Source organism: Melanerpes formicivorus, unplaced genomic scaffold (assembly GCF_026170545.1).
Source record: "Melanerpes formicivorus ecotype bairdi unplaced genomic scaffold, bMelFor1.0.p_v2 SCAF_9, whole genome shotgun sequence".
Classification (NCBI taxonomy): domain Eukaryota; kingdom Metazoa; phylum Chordata; class Aves; order Piciformes; family Picidae; genus Melanerpes; species Melanerpes formicivorus.
Genome location: NW_027142361.1, coordinates 18,061,427 through 18,074,251, shown reverse-complemented (window position 1 = coordinate 18,074,251; position 12,825 = coordinate 18,061,427). Strand labels below are relative to the sequence as shown.

Here is a 12,825-nt window from a genome sequence, read left to right as displayed (position 1 = left end):
TGAGATCATCCAGTCCAACCCTTAACCTAGCACTGCCAGGTCACGACTAAGCCATGTACCTCAGCACCACATCTACACATCTCTTAAATACTTTCAAGGATGATGATTCAAACACTTTCCTGGGAAGCGTGTTCCAGGGTTTACCCACTTTTTCGATGGAGAAAGTGTTCCTAATATCCATCCTAAACCTCCCCTGGCACAACTTGAGGTCACTTTCCCTTGTCCTGTTGCTTTTTACATGGGGGAAGAGACCTACCTCCACCTCACTCCAGCCTCCTTTCAGGAAGTTGGAAAGAAAGTCAGGTCTCTCCCCAAGATCCTTTTCTTCAGTTTAAACAACCTCAATGTGTTTGTTAGTAGAAAGCTGTGATCTGGGAAGAAACTGATTTTTGACATCAACCTTTTTTTCATCCTCTTACTTTTGCAAGCACTCTGGCTAGATTTTGTTGGTTTCCACTCATCTTAGCAGTGTTTTTAGATGTTGTTTGAATTTGATGTCCCAATAATTTAACTCCACTTGTGAGAAGAAAGTTTACTTGTAGGTTATACAGAAGTGTGGAGATTAAAAAAAAAAAAAGGTGTTTTTCTTAAGGAGATTTAAAAACAAAGTTTGCTTCAAGCCTGAAGTAAAATATAACCTCTACTCATGTAACCCCTTGATGCCACAGGGCTTCATTTTTCTCAGTGCTGCCTGTTAATTAATCTTTTAGCATGACTACTGTGAAATAATTTGTCTCTTCTTCTTAGTGTCATTGGGGGTCCTTCACTACACCGTGCTAGAGCAGGTCCAAAGAAGGACAACAAAGGTGGTGCACAAGTGTTGTGAGGAGCGGCTGAGGGAACTGGGGTTGCTTAGCCTGGAATAAAGGAGGCTCAGGGGAGATATTCTCTCTCTCTGCAACTCCCTGAAAGGAGGTTGGAGTGAGGTGGGTGTTGGTCTCTTCTCCCTAGTAACTATTCATAGAATCAATAAGGTTGGAAAAGACCTCAAAGATCATCAAGTCACCCAAGACCTCATAACTACTAAACCATTGCTTCAACTAGTGACAGAACAAGAGGAAATAGCCTCAAGTTGTGCCAGGGAAGGTTTAGGTTGGATATTAGGAGCAATGTCATCCCTTGAAAGGGTTGTCAAGCCCTGGAACAGGCTGTTCAGGGCAGTGATTGAGTCACTATCTGTGGAAGTGTTAAAAAATGTGTAGGTTGTGGTGAGGGACATGGTTTAGTGATGACTAGGTTAATGGTTGGACTTCATGATCTTGGAGGTCTTTTCTAACCTTAATGATTCTGTAATGCTAAACATCACAAATACTAGACATCAGATAGTTTAGTGATGAGGAAAATTGGAATGGCATCTCAAAATAAGTGTCTGCTTTTCTGCAGTAAAATAAGTCCCCACTTCTCAGTGTTCCTTGCACTAAGGCTTTTTCACTGTTTAAATATATTTTTTGCCTCTACATATTTACACTGAGGGTTGAATTTCACTAGTGCTTTTTGGCTCTCTCTAAAGAAGCTGGGAACAAAACCAGCATGCCATTAGCTTTGCTTTGCTCCAGAGGCATGTGTGCTTGGGTTCCTGATGCAGCTGTAACAGGCTGAGCAAACAGAGTGGAAACTTTCCTAACAAATTTCTAGCGTTGTTGTTGGAATTAGTTATGCTGTCCCCTTTCTAAACAAACCCAGCAAGCAGACTGAAATTCCTGTTTAGCACCTGTCTGATGCATTGTAGCTGCAATGACGATAGCCATGCACAGCACATGTTTCATCTATTTAGTATTCCTAAGGTTGGAAGGGACCTCAAAGATCATCAAGTCCAACCTGTCACCCCAGACCTCATGACTAGAGTAGGGAGGACACTACTGCCCACTGCAGGCTTTGAACTCACAACCTTCCCATTAAGGGTCTGATGCACTACCAACTGAGCCACTTGAATGACTTTTGCTTTAGCTCATAAATAGAAGCACACTTTTGTTCTGCCTTCTTTCAAGCAAACCTTCTTTGTGTCTTTAACATCCAGCTATGTTAAGTGCAAACAAAAGGGTTGGGACTATCGGATTTTTTACAAACAAGCACATTGAAGAGAAACTTTGTTTTGGAAAGGGAAAATTTAAACTTTTTTATTTAAAGATCAAAGAAGGAATTTATTCATTTAAAGAGGCCTGTTTGTAGAAGCTATGGTTCTCTCTGGCTTTCAACTTCTAATTATGCTGAAGTAGAGTAAATATGTTCTAACACTAGAAATACCCATCATACACATTCTCTCCACAAACCTGAGAAATGAGTGAAATTCAGGAGACCTCAAGATCTAACAATTTTGTTTAATTTTGTTAAGGATCTTTAGACAAAAGTATGAGGTGAAAGATAACATTGCAAGAGGAGGCTCAAAGAGTGGCATCAGGTTATGTCTAGGACGGTTGTCATTGCTTCAACTTCTTGGTTTTACCAAATTATATTAGCACAAAGATCCTGTTTTAACATTTTAGTCAGAAGCCCTTCATATTTTACTGCCTGAAAAATATAACTTCTGTTCTCTACATTTTGTTTTCATGGCAATCTTGGTGCTAAAGACTGAGCTAGTTTAGTCTTAACAAGAACTAAACTTAGTTCTTTCCAGTCTGTTTGTGGTCTAGGTTGCCTGAAGAGGTAGTTGATGGTTCGTCACTGGAACAATTCCAGGTCAGGTTGGATGGAGCTCTGAGCAACCTTATCTATCTGAAGGTGCCCCTGATTACTGCAGGGATTTGGATTAGATGAACTTTAAATGTTCCTTCCCGCCCAAACCATGCTAGCAGCCATTTTACGTGACCAGAGACAGCAGAGTGCTACCAGTGCAGCCACGAAGCAAAATCAGTCTGTGTGGTCAATGCTTGTCAGACCCCTGAAGCAGCCAGATTGCTGTCAAACTGGTTTAGTCATCACACGGGAAAAAAGAGTCTTAAGGAAATACTTTAAGGGGCGTTGTAATGATTGCTAGGGAAAGCTACATGTGTGCTTTGTAATTGAAATGGCTAGACAAGCAGCTAATGTAGTCAGATTGTTCTAATGGCAATGCCTGACCTACATTTCATGGGTTACTGAAGATGAGAAAGTTAATAGCATGGTTCATATCATAAAGGAATATTGGGTAAAACCAGACAATAACAGCAAAACCAACATCACCACCAAAAAAAACCCCAAACCAACCCCAAACCCCACAAACCAACCAAAAATCACATAACAACCCCCCCTAAACAAACAGCCCCAACCAAAAATATTTGCTGCAAAATTTAAACCAGAATATTTTCTTTTAGACTGACCAAAACTGTAAACCACGATTTTGTGGTTAATAAAAATATTTCCCTTTCCCCCCCCTTCCCTTTTCCCCCCCTTCCCTTTTCCCCCAATTCTCTTTTCCCCCCCCTTCCCTTTTCCCCCAATTCCCTTTTCCCCCCCCTTCCCTTCCCCCCCCTTCCCTTTCCCCCCCCCCCCTTCCCTTTTCCCCCTCTTCCCTCACACACTGCCTTGCAGGAATGTGGTTTCACACCCTTCTTTCTTGCATAACTCAAGTTAGATTTGTGAGCTTTATAAAGTGGGGGGGTAGGGAAAAAGCCACATTCTGAAATACTTATAAGAAAAACAAAATCAAGTGTCTTGCTTCTGAGGAGATCTTTAAGTAATTTAAGTACTTATTGGTGACATCTCACTTGCAGTCCTTAAAATGAGATATTCCAGATTTGTTGTGATCTTTCCTGAGCTCCTTCAGTAGTGTCTGAGAAGTTTAATATTGAAGCACTTGTATTTCTGGTTTATAAATCTGAGTACAAAACCTTTGAAGCCCTTAGCAGGTTCCTGTTTGAACTGAAACTGATTCTGAAAGCCAAGAATGACATTTACTAAATGTACTTTAAAAAAACCAACCAAACAAAAAGACTGAAAATCAGAATTTTTTCTTGATTTGCACATCTTCAAATACTAATGCTGGACCAAGCAGCAATGACAATAAAGTTTCTGTTGTTAGTTGCCTCCATCTACTCCCAGCCCTATGTTGTTATTCGCTGCATAAGTTCATTGACTGATTAAAACATTTTCATTTGATAATTTCTACTGCTTTCCAGGATAGCCTTGGTGGTAACAGCAAGACTGCCATGGTAGCAACAGTAAGCCCAGCAGCAGACAACTATGATGAGACCCTTTCAACGCTGAGGTATGCAGACCGGGCCAAGAACATCGTTAATCACGCTGTGGTGAACGAAGACCCCAACGCTCGCATTATTCGCGACCTCTGTGAAGAAGTAGAGAAGCTGCGAGAACAGCTCACAAAAGCAGAGGTACAGATTTTAGTCTTGAGTAGCCAGTAAGTCCTGTAAACCCCGTTGTCAGGATTTAGAGGAACCTGGGTGAAGTTCAACAAGGGCAAGTGTGAAGTCCTGCACATGTGAAGGAATAACCCCATGCACCAGTACAGGTTAGGGCTTGGCCTGCTGGAAAGCCACTTTGGAGAAGGACTTGGGAGTGCTGGTAGACAACAAGTTTACCATAAGCCAGCAATGTGCCTTTATGGCCAAGAAAGCCAATAGTCTTCTGGATTAAGAGGATTGTGGACAGCAGGTCAAGGGAGATTCTTTTCCCCTTCAGCTCTGCTCTAGTGAGATGACATCTGGAGTATTCTGTCCACTTCTGGTCTCTCTAGTTCAAAAGAGACAGGAAACTATTGGAGAAAGTCCAGCAGAGACTACAAAGATGCTGAGGGGATTGGGGCATCTGTCTTGAATAGGAGAGAATGAGAGACTGGGGGCAGTTTAGCCTGGAGAAGAGAAGACTGGGCAAGGGATCTTATTAATGCTTCTCAATATCCAAAGGGTCGATGTCAAGAGGATGAAGTTAATCTTTTTTTCAGTAGTGCCCAGTGATAGGAGAGCAGGAAAAGGTGCAAACTGTAACAAAGGAGGTTCCATCTGAATATGAGGAAAAACTTCTTTCCTGTGAGGGTGCTGGAGCACCAGGATAGGTTGTCCAGAGAGGCTGTGGAGTCTCCTTGTCTGGAGAGATTCAAAGCCCAACTGGACATAATCCTGTTAAACCTGCTCTGGGTGACCCTGTTTTTAGTGTGGGGTTTGGGCTACATGATATCCAGAGGTCCCTTTCAACTCCCAGCATGCTGGGATTCTGTGACTTTCTTACCTGGCTCTCAAAATGAACACCACAGACCTTTAAAGGTCCTTTCCAAATTGAAGCATTCTGTGATTGTGTGTTTTTGAGGGAACAACAGCTGACATGATGGTGGCCAGATCAGCAGTATCTTGAGAAGCAAGATTGTTTCAGATATGAGTCATTTGAGATGCTTGTATTGATATAAAAATGAGATTAGTTTGCATCTGAATATCTTTGTGCAAATCTGCCAGTATCATGTAATCGGTTTGCATTAAAGTATATGAAGTATACTTTATATATAGAGTATATGCTACACATTAGCATCTCTACTTGAAACTAATTAAAGGAACTTTGGATGGATTCTGCATTTATATGTACTATGCATTTTAAAAACCTCTTTAGTTACTGATAAGTATGCCTCAGAAAATAAGCAACGTTATGTTTCCTTTTATCCGTATCTGTGTGACAGGAGTGTGGATGAAAAAACCAACCCAAAGCACCACAAGCTTTCTTGTTTTATTTCTGCAGGCTATGAAATCACCAGAATTAAAAGAACGGCTGGAGGAATCAGAAAAGTTGATTCAGGAAATGACTGTGACCTGGGAAGAAAAATTAAGAAAAACTGAGGAGATAGCACAGGTTTGCTGCTTTCTTACTGTTTTTTCATCCCCCCTAATTTTTAAAGAAAAATAGACTTGTTTCCTTTGTCTGTCAGTTCATAGAGACCGTCTGAATATCTCCCCACATTTATGGGTAAGTAGGTCAAGCTTACTGCCCTTTTGAAAAGCTTTACTTAATTCCTGTGATAGCTGGGTGCCTCCCAGATTACTGTTCCAATGACAACAATAAATAGTCACTGTATGCAAATGGAGATGATATTTAAAACAATAATAATCCATGGATGAGAAGATTACAGGGATTTTATATTCTTCAGACAGTGAAATTGCTGTTTGTGATGGAAGATGGAGTGTTGAGAATGTTAAATGCAAGGCTAGGTACAGCATGCTTCAATACACAAGGCAAAAGGCATTCAGAGCATTAAAAACCAGAACTCTTCAGGATCCCTACATCTTTTATTATCTTTTGTCCTGATATCTAAGGCCTCAGACCGTAACAGCTTATGAAGGTGATGGTGAAAAATTGTTCAGGGTGCCACAACTTTTGCATGTCACTTCCAATCCTTACCACACAAATGCTGATGTATGTATCTACAGTAGGGAGCTCGTCAAGGGGAGGACTATTGAAAAGTGATGAATAGCTTGTAATACATATGGAGAAAACAGAGCCTCTAATGAAAAGCCTTCTTGTAAATAACACAGTCAGAACAGACTGGTCTGACTTTGATTTTAAAAATCCATTGTCACAAAGGGAGGCCACATCTTGAAAATTGCACTCAGTTCTGGGCTCCTCAGTTCCAGAGAGATAAGGAGCTACTGGAGAGAGTCCAGCCAAGGCTACAAAGATGATGAGGGGACTGGAGTATCTGTCTGACAAAGAAAGGTTGTGAGAAGCCTGGGGCTGTTCAGCCTGAAGAGGGGAACCATGAGATGGCATCTTCTCAGTGCTTACCAATATCTAAAAAAAGAGCGGTAGTCAAGAGGATGGGGCCAGACTCTTTTCAGTGGTGCCCAGTGACAGAAGAGGGGACAATGGGCACAAACTGGAACACAGGAAGTTCCATCTGAACATGAGGGAAAAACTTTTCCTTTGAGGATGCTGGAGCCCTGGAACAGGCTACTCAGAGATGTTGTGGAGTCTCCTTCTTTGGAGACTTTGAAAACTTGCCTGGATGTGATCCTGGCATGACCTTCCAATGCCCACCATTCTGTGATTCTGTGAAATACTGCTTGTGACTATGAGGGCTTCCTGACTTGCAATGCACATTCATCCCAACAGTTTTTCTGCTTGTGCATAAGGATGAGTAATAGTAATAAAATTTCTGCTGTCAACCTACACAATAATTTCTGGGCATAGAAACCGAGTGTTTGAGGAGGGTGAAAAACTGGAGTAATGAGCTCAAGAGACTAAGTCTGCTTTGATGTTTGCATGTAGCTGCTTGCTTCAGTTCTCCTCTCTGCCTCTAAATTCTCAAACTATGACAGTGTTTTGGTGCTGGGAATTTCATGAGCTTTGCAGCTATAGAAAATTGGGGTTGTTTTGGAGGAGGGGCTATTGTTTGTACAGTATAAGACTGTTTCAATACCACTTGGAAGCCAGTGGGAAAAGCTTTCTGCCATCTTCAGTAGGTTTACAGAGGCCCAAGGTTAAAGACATTTATGTCATGGTGTCGTAGCGTTGGAAGGGTAAGGCCAAAAGTCCTCCTCCCTCCCCTCTGTAAAGTAAAGGGAAAAAAAATTGAAGGGAAAGGAAAAAACCTCACAGCTGAATTAGCAAAGCTATGGGTGCTGTATATTTACAAAGCAGGGAAACGCTGGGAAATATATGCAAATTTACAATATTTACAGTATATACAAAAATATAAAATAAAGTAGCACAGAAATGAGAGTTCCCCCCTCTGCTGAGGGGGGGTTCCCCACCTCTGCTCCCCCCTCTCTCCCCCTTTCCCCAGAGCGGGTTAGAAAAGAGAGAAACGAGGAAAAAGTTAGAAGCAGTTATGTGTTAATTGGAAAACGGTTAATACAGGCCTTGCAGTTTATCAGTTTCAAGGTCAAGCCTTGGCCGAAAGCCCAGAAACAGCTGCTGCTGCTGAAGGAGGGGAAAACAGAACTGAACTGGAAAAGTGCAGGAAAGCCCAAGATACCCTGCTGCACTCCCAGTTCAGAAGGTGCTTCCTCCCAATCTACCAATGAAATTAGTTTAGATCCGTCTTTTTTGTTTACCAACTCCCGACCACCATATTCCCTTTCTTAAGGGGACAGCCTCAAACGGTCACACATGTCTTATCAAGTGATTTTGGTTTTGGGCAGCATCCACCTACACCTGTCTGTCAGATTGTAGCAGGGTAGGCAGGTAAGGCGGGGAGATAACTGTAAATCTCTGAGGAAAGGATGATACTTCATAAAGAAAGAGGACTCTCAAAGATGCAGTGTGCTAGAGATGGAGCATCAATAAGGGTTCAGAGCTTTAAAGTCTTTAAAGCTCTGAAAAATGGGCAATTTTTCACGTTTTCTGTGGGTATTTCACCAACAGGGAAGGACTGGTGGGTGATGTGGTGGTTGGAGGGTGTTTGGGGTCCAGTGACCACGAGATAATTGAATTCTCACTTTTTGGTCAAGCCAAGAGGGGCAGCAAGAAGACCTCCACTCTGGACTTCCGGAGGGCAGACTTCGGGTTACTCAAGGAACTAATTCAGAGGGTTCCTTGGGATAAAGCCCTTAAAAACAAAGGGGTCCAGGAGAGCTGGACCTACTTCAATGAAGAATCGTTGAAGGCTCAGGGACAGGCTGTGCCAATGTGCCGGAAGATGAGCCGCCGGGGCAGACGGCCAGCCTGGATGGTTCATGAACTCTTAATGGAACTGAGGGAAAAAAAGAGGGTGTATCATCTTTGGAAGAGAGGGGAGGCAACCCACAGAATGTTTAAGGATGTTGCTAGGTCTTGTAGGAAGAAAATTAGGGAGGCAAAAGCACACTTGGAGCTTAAACTGGCCTCTACTGTGAAGGACAACAAAAAGTCCTTCTATAAATACATTAATAGCAAGAGGAAGGGAAAGGACAACCTCCACTCCTTGGTGGACACGGAGGGGAACATTGTAACAAAGGATGAGGAAAAGGCAGAGATACTTAACACCTTCTTTGCCTCAATTTTTACTAGAAGGACAGAACGTCTTCCAGACAGCTGGCCTGCAGAGCTAGCAGAAGGAGCCAGGGAGCTGCACAGTTTCCCTATGTTCCATGAGGAGGTGGTTGGAACTCTCCTTAGCAGCTTGGATCCCCACAAGTCCATGGGACCAGATGGGATTCATCCTAGGGTGCTGAGAGAGCTGGCAGACGAGCTGGCCAAGCCACTCTCCATAATTTTCCAGCAGTCCTGGCTCACTGGCGAGGTCCCAGAGGACTGGAAGCTGGCCAACGTGGTGCCCATCCATAAGAAGGGCCGGTTGGATGAGCCAGGGAATTATAGGCCTGTCAGCCTGACCTCAGTGCCAGGCAAGATCATGGAACAGGTCAACCTGAGTGCAATAACACAGCACTTACAGGATGGCCAAAGGATCAGGCCTAGCCAGCATGGATTTAGGAAGGGCAGGTCCTGCCTGACCAACCTGACCTCGTTCTACGAGCAGGTGACCTGCCTGGTGGATGTGGGGAGGCCTGTGGATGTAGTCTACCTGGACTTCAGCAAGGCCTTTGACACCGTCCCGCATAGCAAACTCCTGGCCAAGCTGTCAGCCCATGGCTTGGACGGGAGCACACTGCGATGGGTTAGGAACTGGCTGGATGGCCGAGCCCAGAGAGTGGTGGTGAATGGTGCCACATCCAGCTGGGAGCCAGTCACTAGTGGTGTGCCCCAAGGATCAGTGCTGGGCCCTGTGCTCTTTAACATCTTTATTGATGATCTGGATGAGGGCATTGAGTCCATCATCAGTAAATTTGCTGATGACACCAAGCTGGGGGCAAGAGTTGATCTGCTGGAGGGTAGAGAGGCTCTGCAGAGGGACCTCGACAGGCTGGACAGATGGGCAGAATCCAATGGCATGAGATTTAACACATCCAAGTGCTGGGTTCTGCACATTGGCCACAACAACCCCATGCAGTGCTACAGGCTGGGGTCAGAGTAGCTGGAGAGCAGCCAGGCAGAGAGAGACCTGGGGGTACTGGTCGATGGTAGGCTGAACATGAGCCTGCAGTGTGCCCAGGCAGCCAAGAGGGCCAATGGCATCCTGGCCTGCATCAGGAACAGTGTGGCCAGCAGGAGCAGGGAGGTCATTCTGCCCCTGTATACTGCACTGGTTAGACCACACCTTGAGTACTGTGTCCAGTTCTGGGCCCCTCAGTTTAGGAAGGAGGTTGACTTGCTGGAACGAGTCCAGAGAAGAGCAACGAAGTTGGTGAGGGGTTTGGAACACAAGCCCTATGAGGAAAGACTGAGGGAGCTGGGGTTGCTTAGCCTGGAGAAGAGGAGACTCAGGGGTGACCTTATCACTCTCTACAACTACCTGAAGGGGGATTGTAGACAGGCGGATGATGGTCTCTTCTCCCAGGCAGCCAGTACCAGAACAAGAGGCCACAGTCTCAGGCTGCGCCAGGGGAGGTTCAGGTTGGATGTTAGGAAGAAGTTCTATACAGAAAGAGTGATTGCGCTATGGAATGGGCTGCCCAGGGAGGTGGTGGAGTCGCCGTCATTGAAGGTGTTCAGGAGGGGACTTGATGGGGTACTTGGTGCCATGGGTTAGCTGTTTGGGTGGGTTGGATTGGTTGATGGGTTGGACACGATGATCTTGAAGGTCTCTTCCAACCTGGTTTGGTTTATTCTAATAAAGTTTATTCTAATAAAGTTTATTTGACATGCTTTTAATGCCTTTTGAATGTATGAATTAACTAACATTAGGTCTTGAGCAGAAATTATCAGCAACTGGCTCATTGTCTTTAAATTAATCTAAATTAATCTTATGAGATTTAGACTGTGGGCCAAGTCCTCCTTTGGGCAACACATTCTTTATCTCACAAGATAATAAGGAAAGATGCAAACCTCAGAGCCTGGCACAAATGATCAGAAGAGAGATCTTTGACATCACTCTGTAGTTTTTCCTCTCTTCTTTGTTTTCCTCTCTCTCTCTCTCTCTCACACACACACACATGACTTTTCCTCACACGGATATTATGTTGGCTTTTTAAGTGTGTGGGGAGACAGGATAAAGAAAATAAAGATCGAATTGTAGTTGCTATTCTTTGCAATTTAAATGAAGATTAGACCTGATACAACTGCAGTACTAAACAGGGAATTACACTGCATACTGTGATATACTCTGTATCTCAATACAAAGCAAAATGATACGCAAAAGTCAGAACCTTAATAAACATTCCAGAATTATTCCTACATAATCTCTGCTAATTTTTACTTCTTTTTTCAGTCTCAGGATCATGGGGAGAACACTGTGGGTCTCTTGTATTTTTTTAACTTACTTCTTTTACTCTCCCCTGTTTGTGCTTCTACCTAGTAATTCTACAAGAGGCCTCCCATGTTTGTGTTTTACATGTTTGCTATTGTGGACAGTGAGTCTCATTTCAGTTTCTTTATCATCCTGGAAACAACCTCACTGGTTTTGGTAGAAGAATCCCTTTCTGTTCCTAAGTCAGAAATGTTTAATGTTCCTCTTTCACTGCTCTAGTCTTCCTCCAAACACTTCCCTTTGAGAGATGTACATTTCTGCACAGTAATGCTTTGTTGTTGAATTCTATGAAGTCTATTGACAAGAACAAAACACCATGCAAAATGCTACTATTCTTGTTCAGCAGGAAGTGTTATTTGCATCACTTAAATAGCAAGTTGCCAGTTTTTTGTCATTTTGATTGCTCCGGAATAAAAGATAGACATAGAGCTTGACTTGGCAGGGATTTAACCTAACTTGTTGCCTTTTAGCTCAAAAGAGGAAAATAAAGGGCTCTAGAGATGTCTTTGTGGTAGCGTTTTGCTGTTCCAGTGAGGTCATGGAGAAGCTCCTACAGTACCACAGTGTGCTGCTTTCAGCTGTTTTCCTCTTTCATTGGGAAGATGCAACTGTGTGAGACCACAGCACATAGCCCTCTGAGAGCAGAGGTGGAAGGACAAGAGAGATTAAAGATATCCTCATCCATGCTTGAGAAAACTAAAGCTTTTCTGTGTAACCTGTTGCAGAAGAAAGAGTTAACTTTTTCAGACGTAGCATTTCATCATCTTATCTTGTGGCTTTGATGGACAGGAATGTATTTTTGAAAGGCTGCACATCATTCAGCTTAATTTTTTTTCTTCTTTTTTTGGTGGCTACTCTCTTGCAGGAGCGTCAGAAACAGTTGGAAAGCCTTGGCATATCTCTTCAGTCTTCTGGGATAAAAGTTGGGGATAATAAGTGCTTCCTGGTTAATTTGAATGCAGATCCAGCTCTCAATGAACTTCTGGTGTACTATTTAAAGGTAAAAATAAATACTGAGACATATATATATTTTAATAGAAGGGGGCATCTAATGCCATTGACAGAGGTGTACTTTGAAAACTGTATATCTAAAGCATTATTCTATGTTCCTTGATTCTGTAAAAATTAGTATAACCTTTTTATTTCAAATCTAATTCATTGTGGCAAAGAAAGTTTGGGGATTTTATGTTTTTGTCTTTTGAAAGAAATTTAGAGGTGTTCCTTTTGAGAAACTACTGGTTTAAGGTTGGGCTTTTTGTTGGTTGGGGGGGTGGAGGTGTGGTTTTGGTTTTTATTGATTTGTGGGTTGTGTGCCAATTTACACAAGGTTTTACTGAGAAAATGGGTTTGTATAAAGACTGGGCATATCAGTAATCTCCTGCTTCTACATGTGAGGTCCAAATTAAGACTCCTTCAGTTTATAAACTGAATTTTTATTCCTCTTCATGCAACTTGACAGGAATGAAAATCAAATGGTGTTCTGCCTTAGCATTTCTGCTGCTGTGTGGTTCCCCCTTACTAATGTTAAACCTAAAATGCATGATAGAACTTTTGGACTCTGCACTGAAACATTTGGGCAGTTTATTTTAGTTCAACACACTGTAGATGTGGAGTTAGAAGAAATA

The 12,825-nt window shown here is 42.9% G+C and overlaps 1 protein-coding gene across 2 annotated transcripts in view; it reads left to right on the top strand.

Annotated features, from left to right (window-relative positions):
- KIF13B (kinesin family member 13B) overlaps nt 1-12,825 on the top strand; it is a 230,241-nt gene that overhangs the window by 119,225 nt on the left and 98,191 nt on the right. For both annotated transcript variants that reach the window (XM_068143211.1, XM_068143210.1), the window contains exons 11-13: nt 4,095-4,307; nt 5,659-5,769; nt 12,066-12,200. In XM_068143211.1, coding sequence (XP_067999312.1) covers nt 4,095-4,307; nt 5,659-5,769; nt 12,066-12,200 — 459 coding nt within the window. The remainder of the gene's footprint in view (nt 1-4,094; nt 4,308-5,658; nt 5,770-12,065; nt 12,201-12,825) is intronic.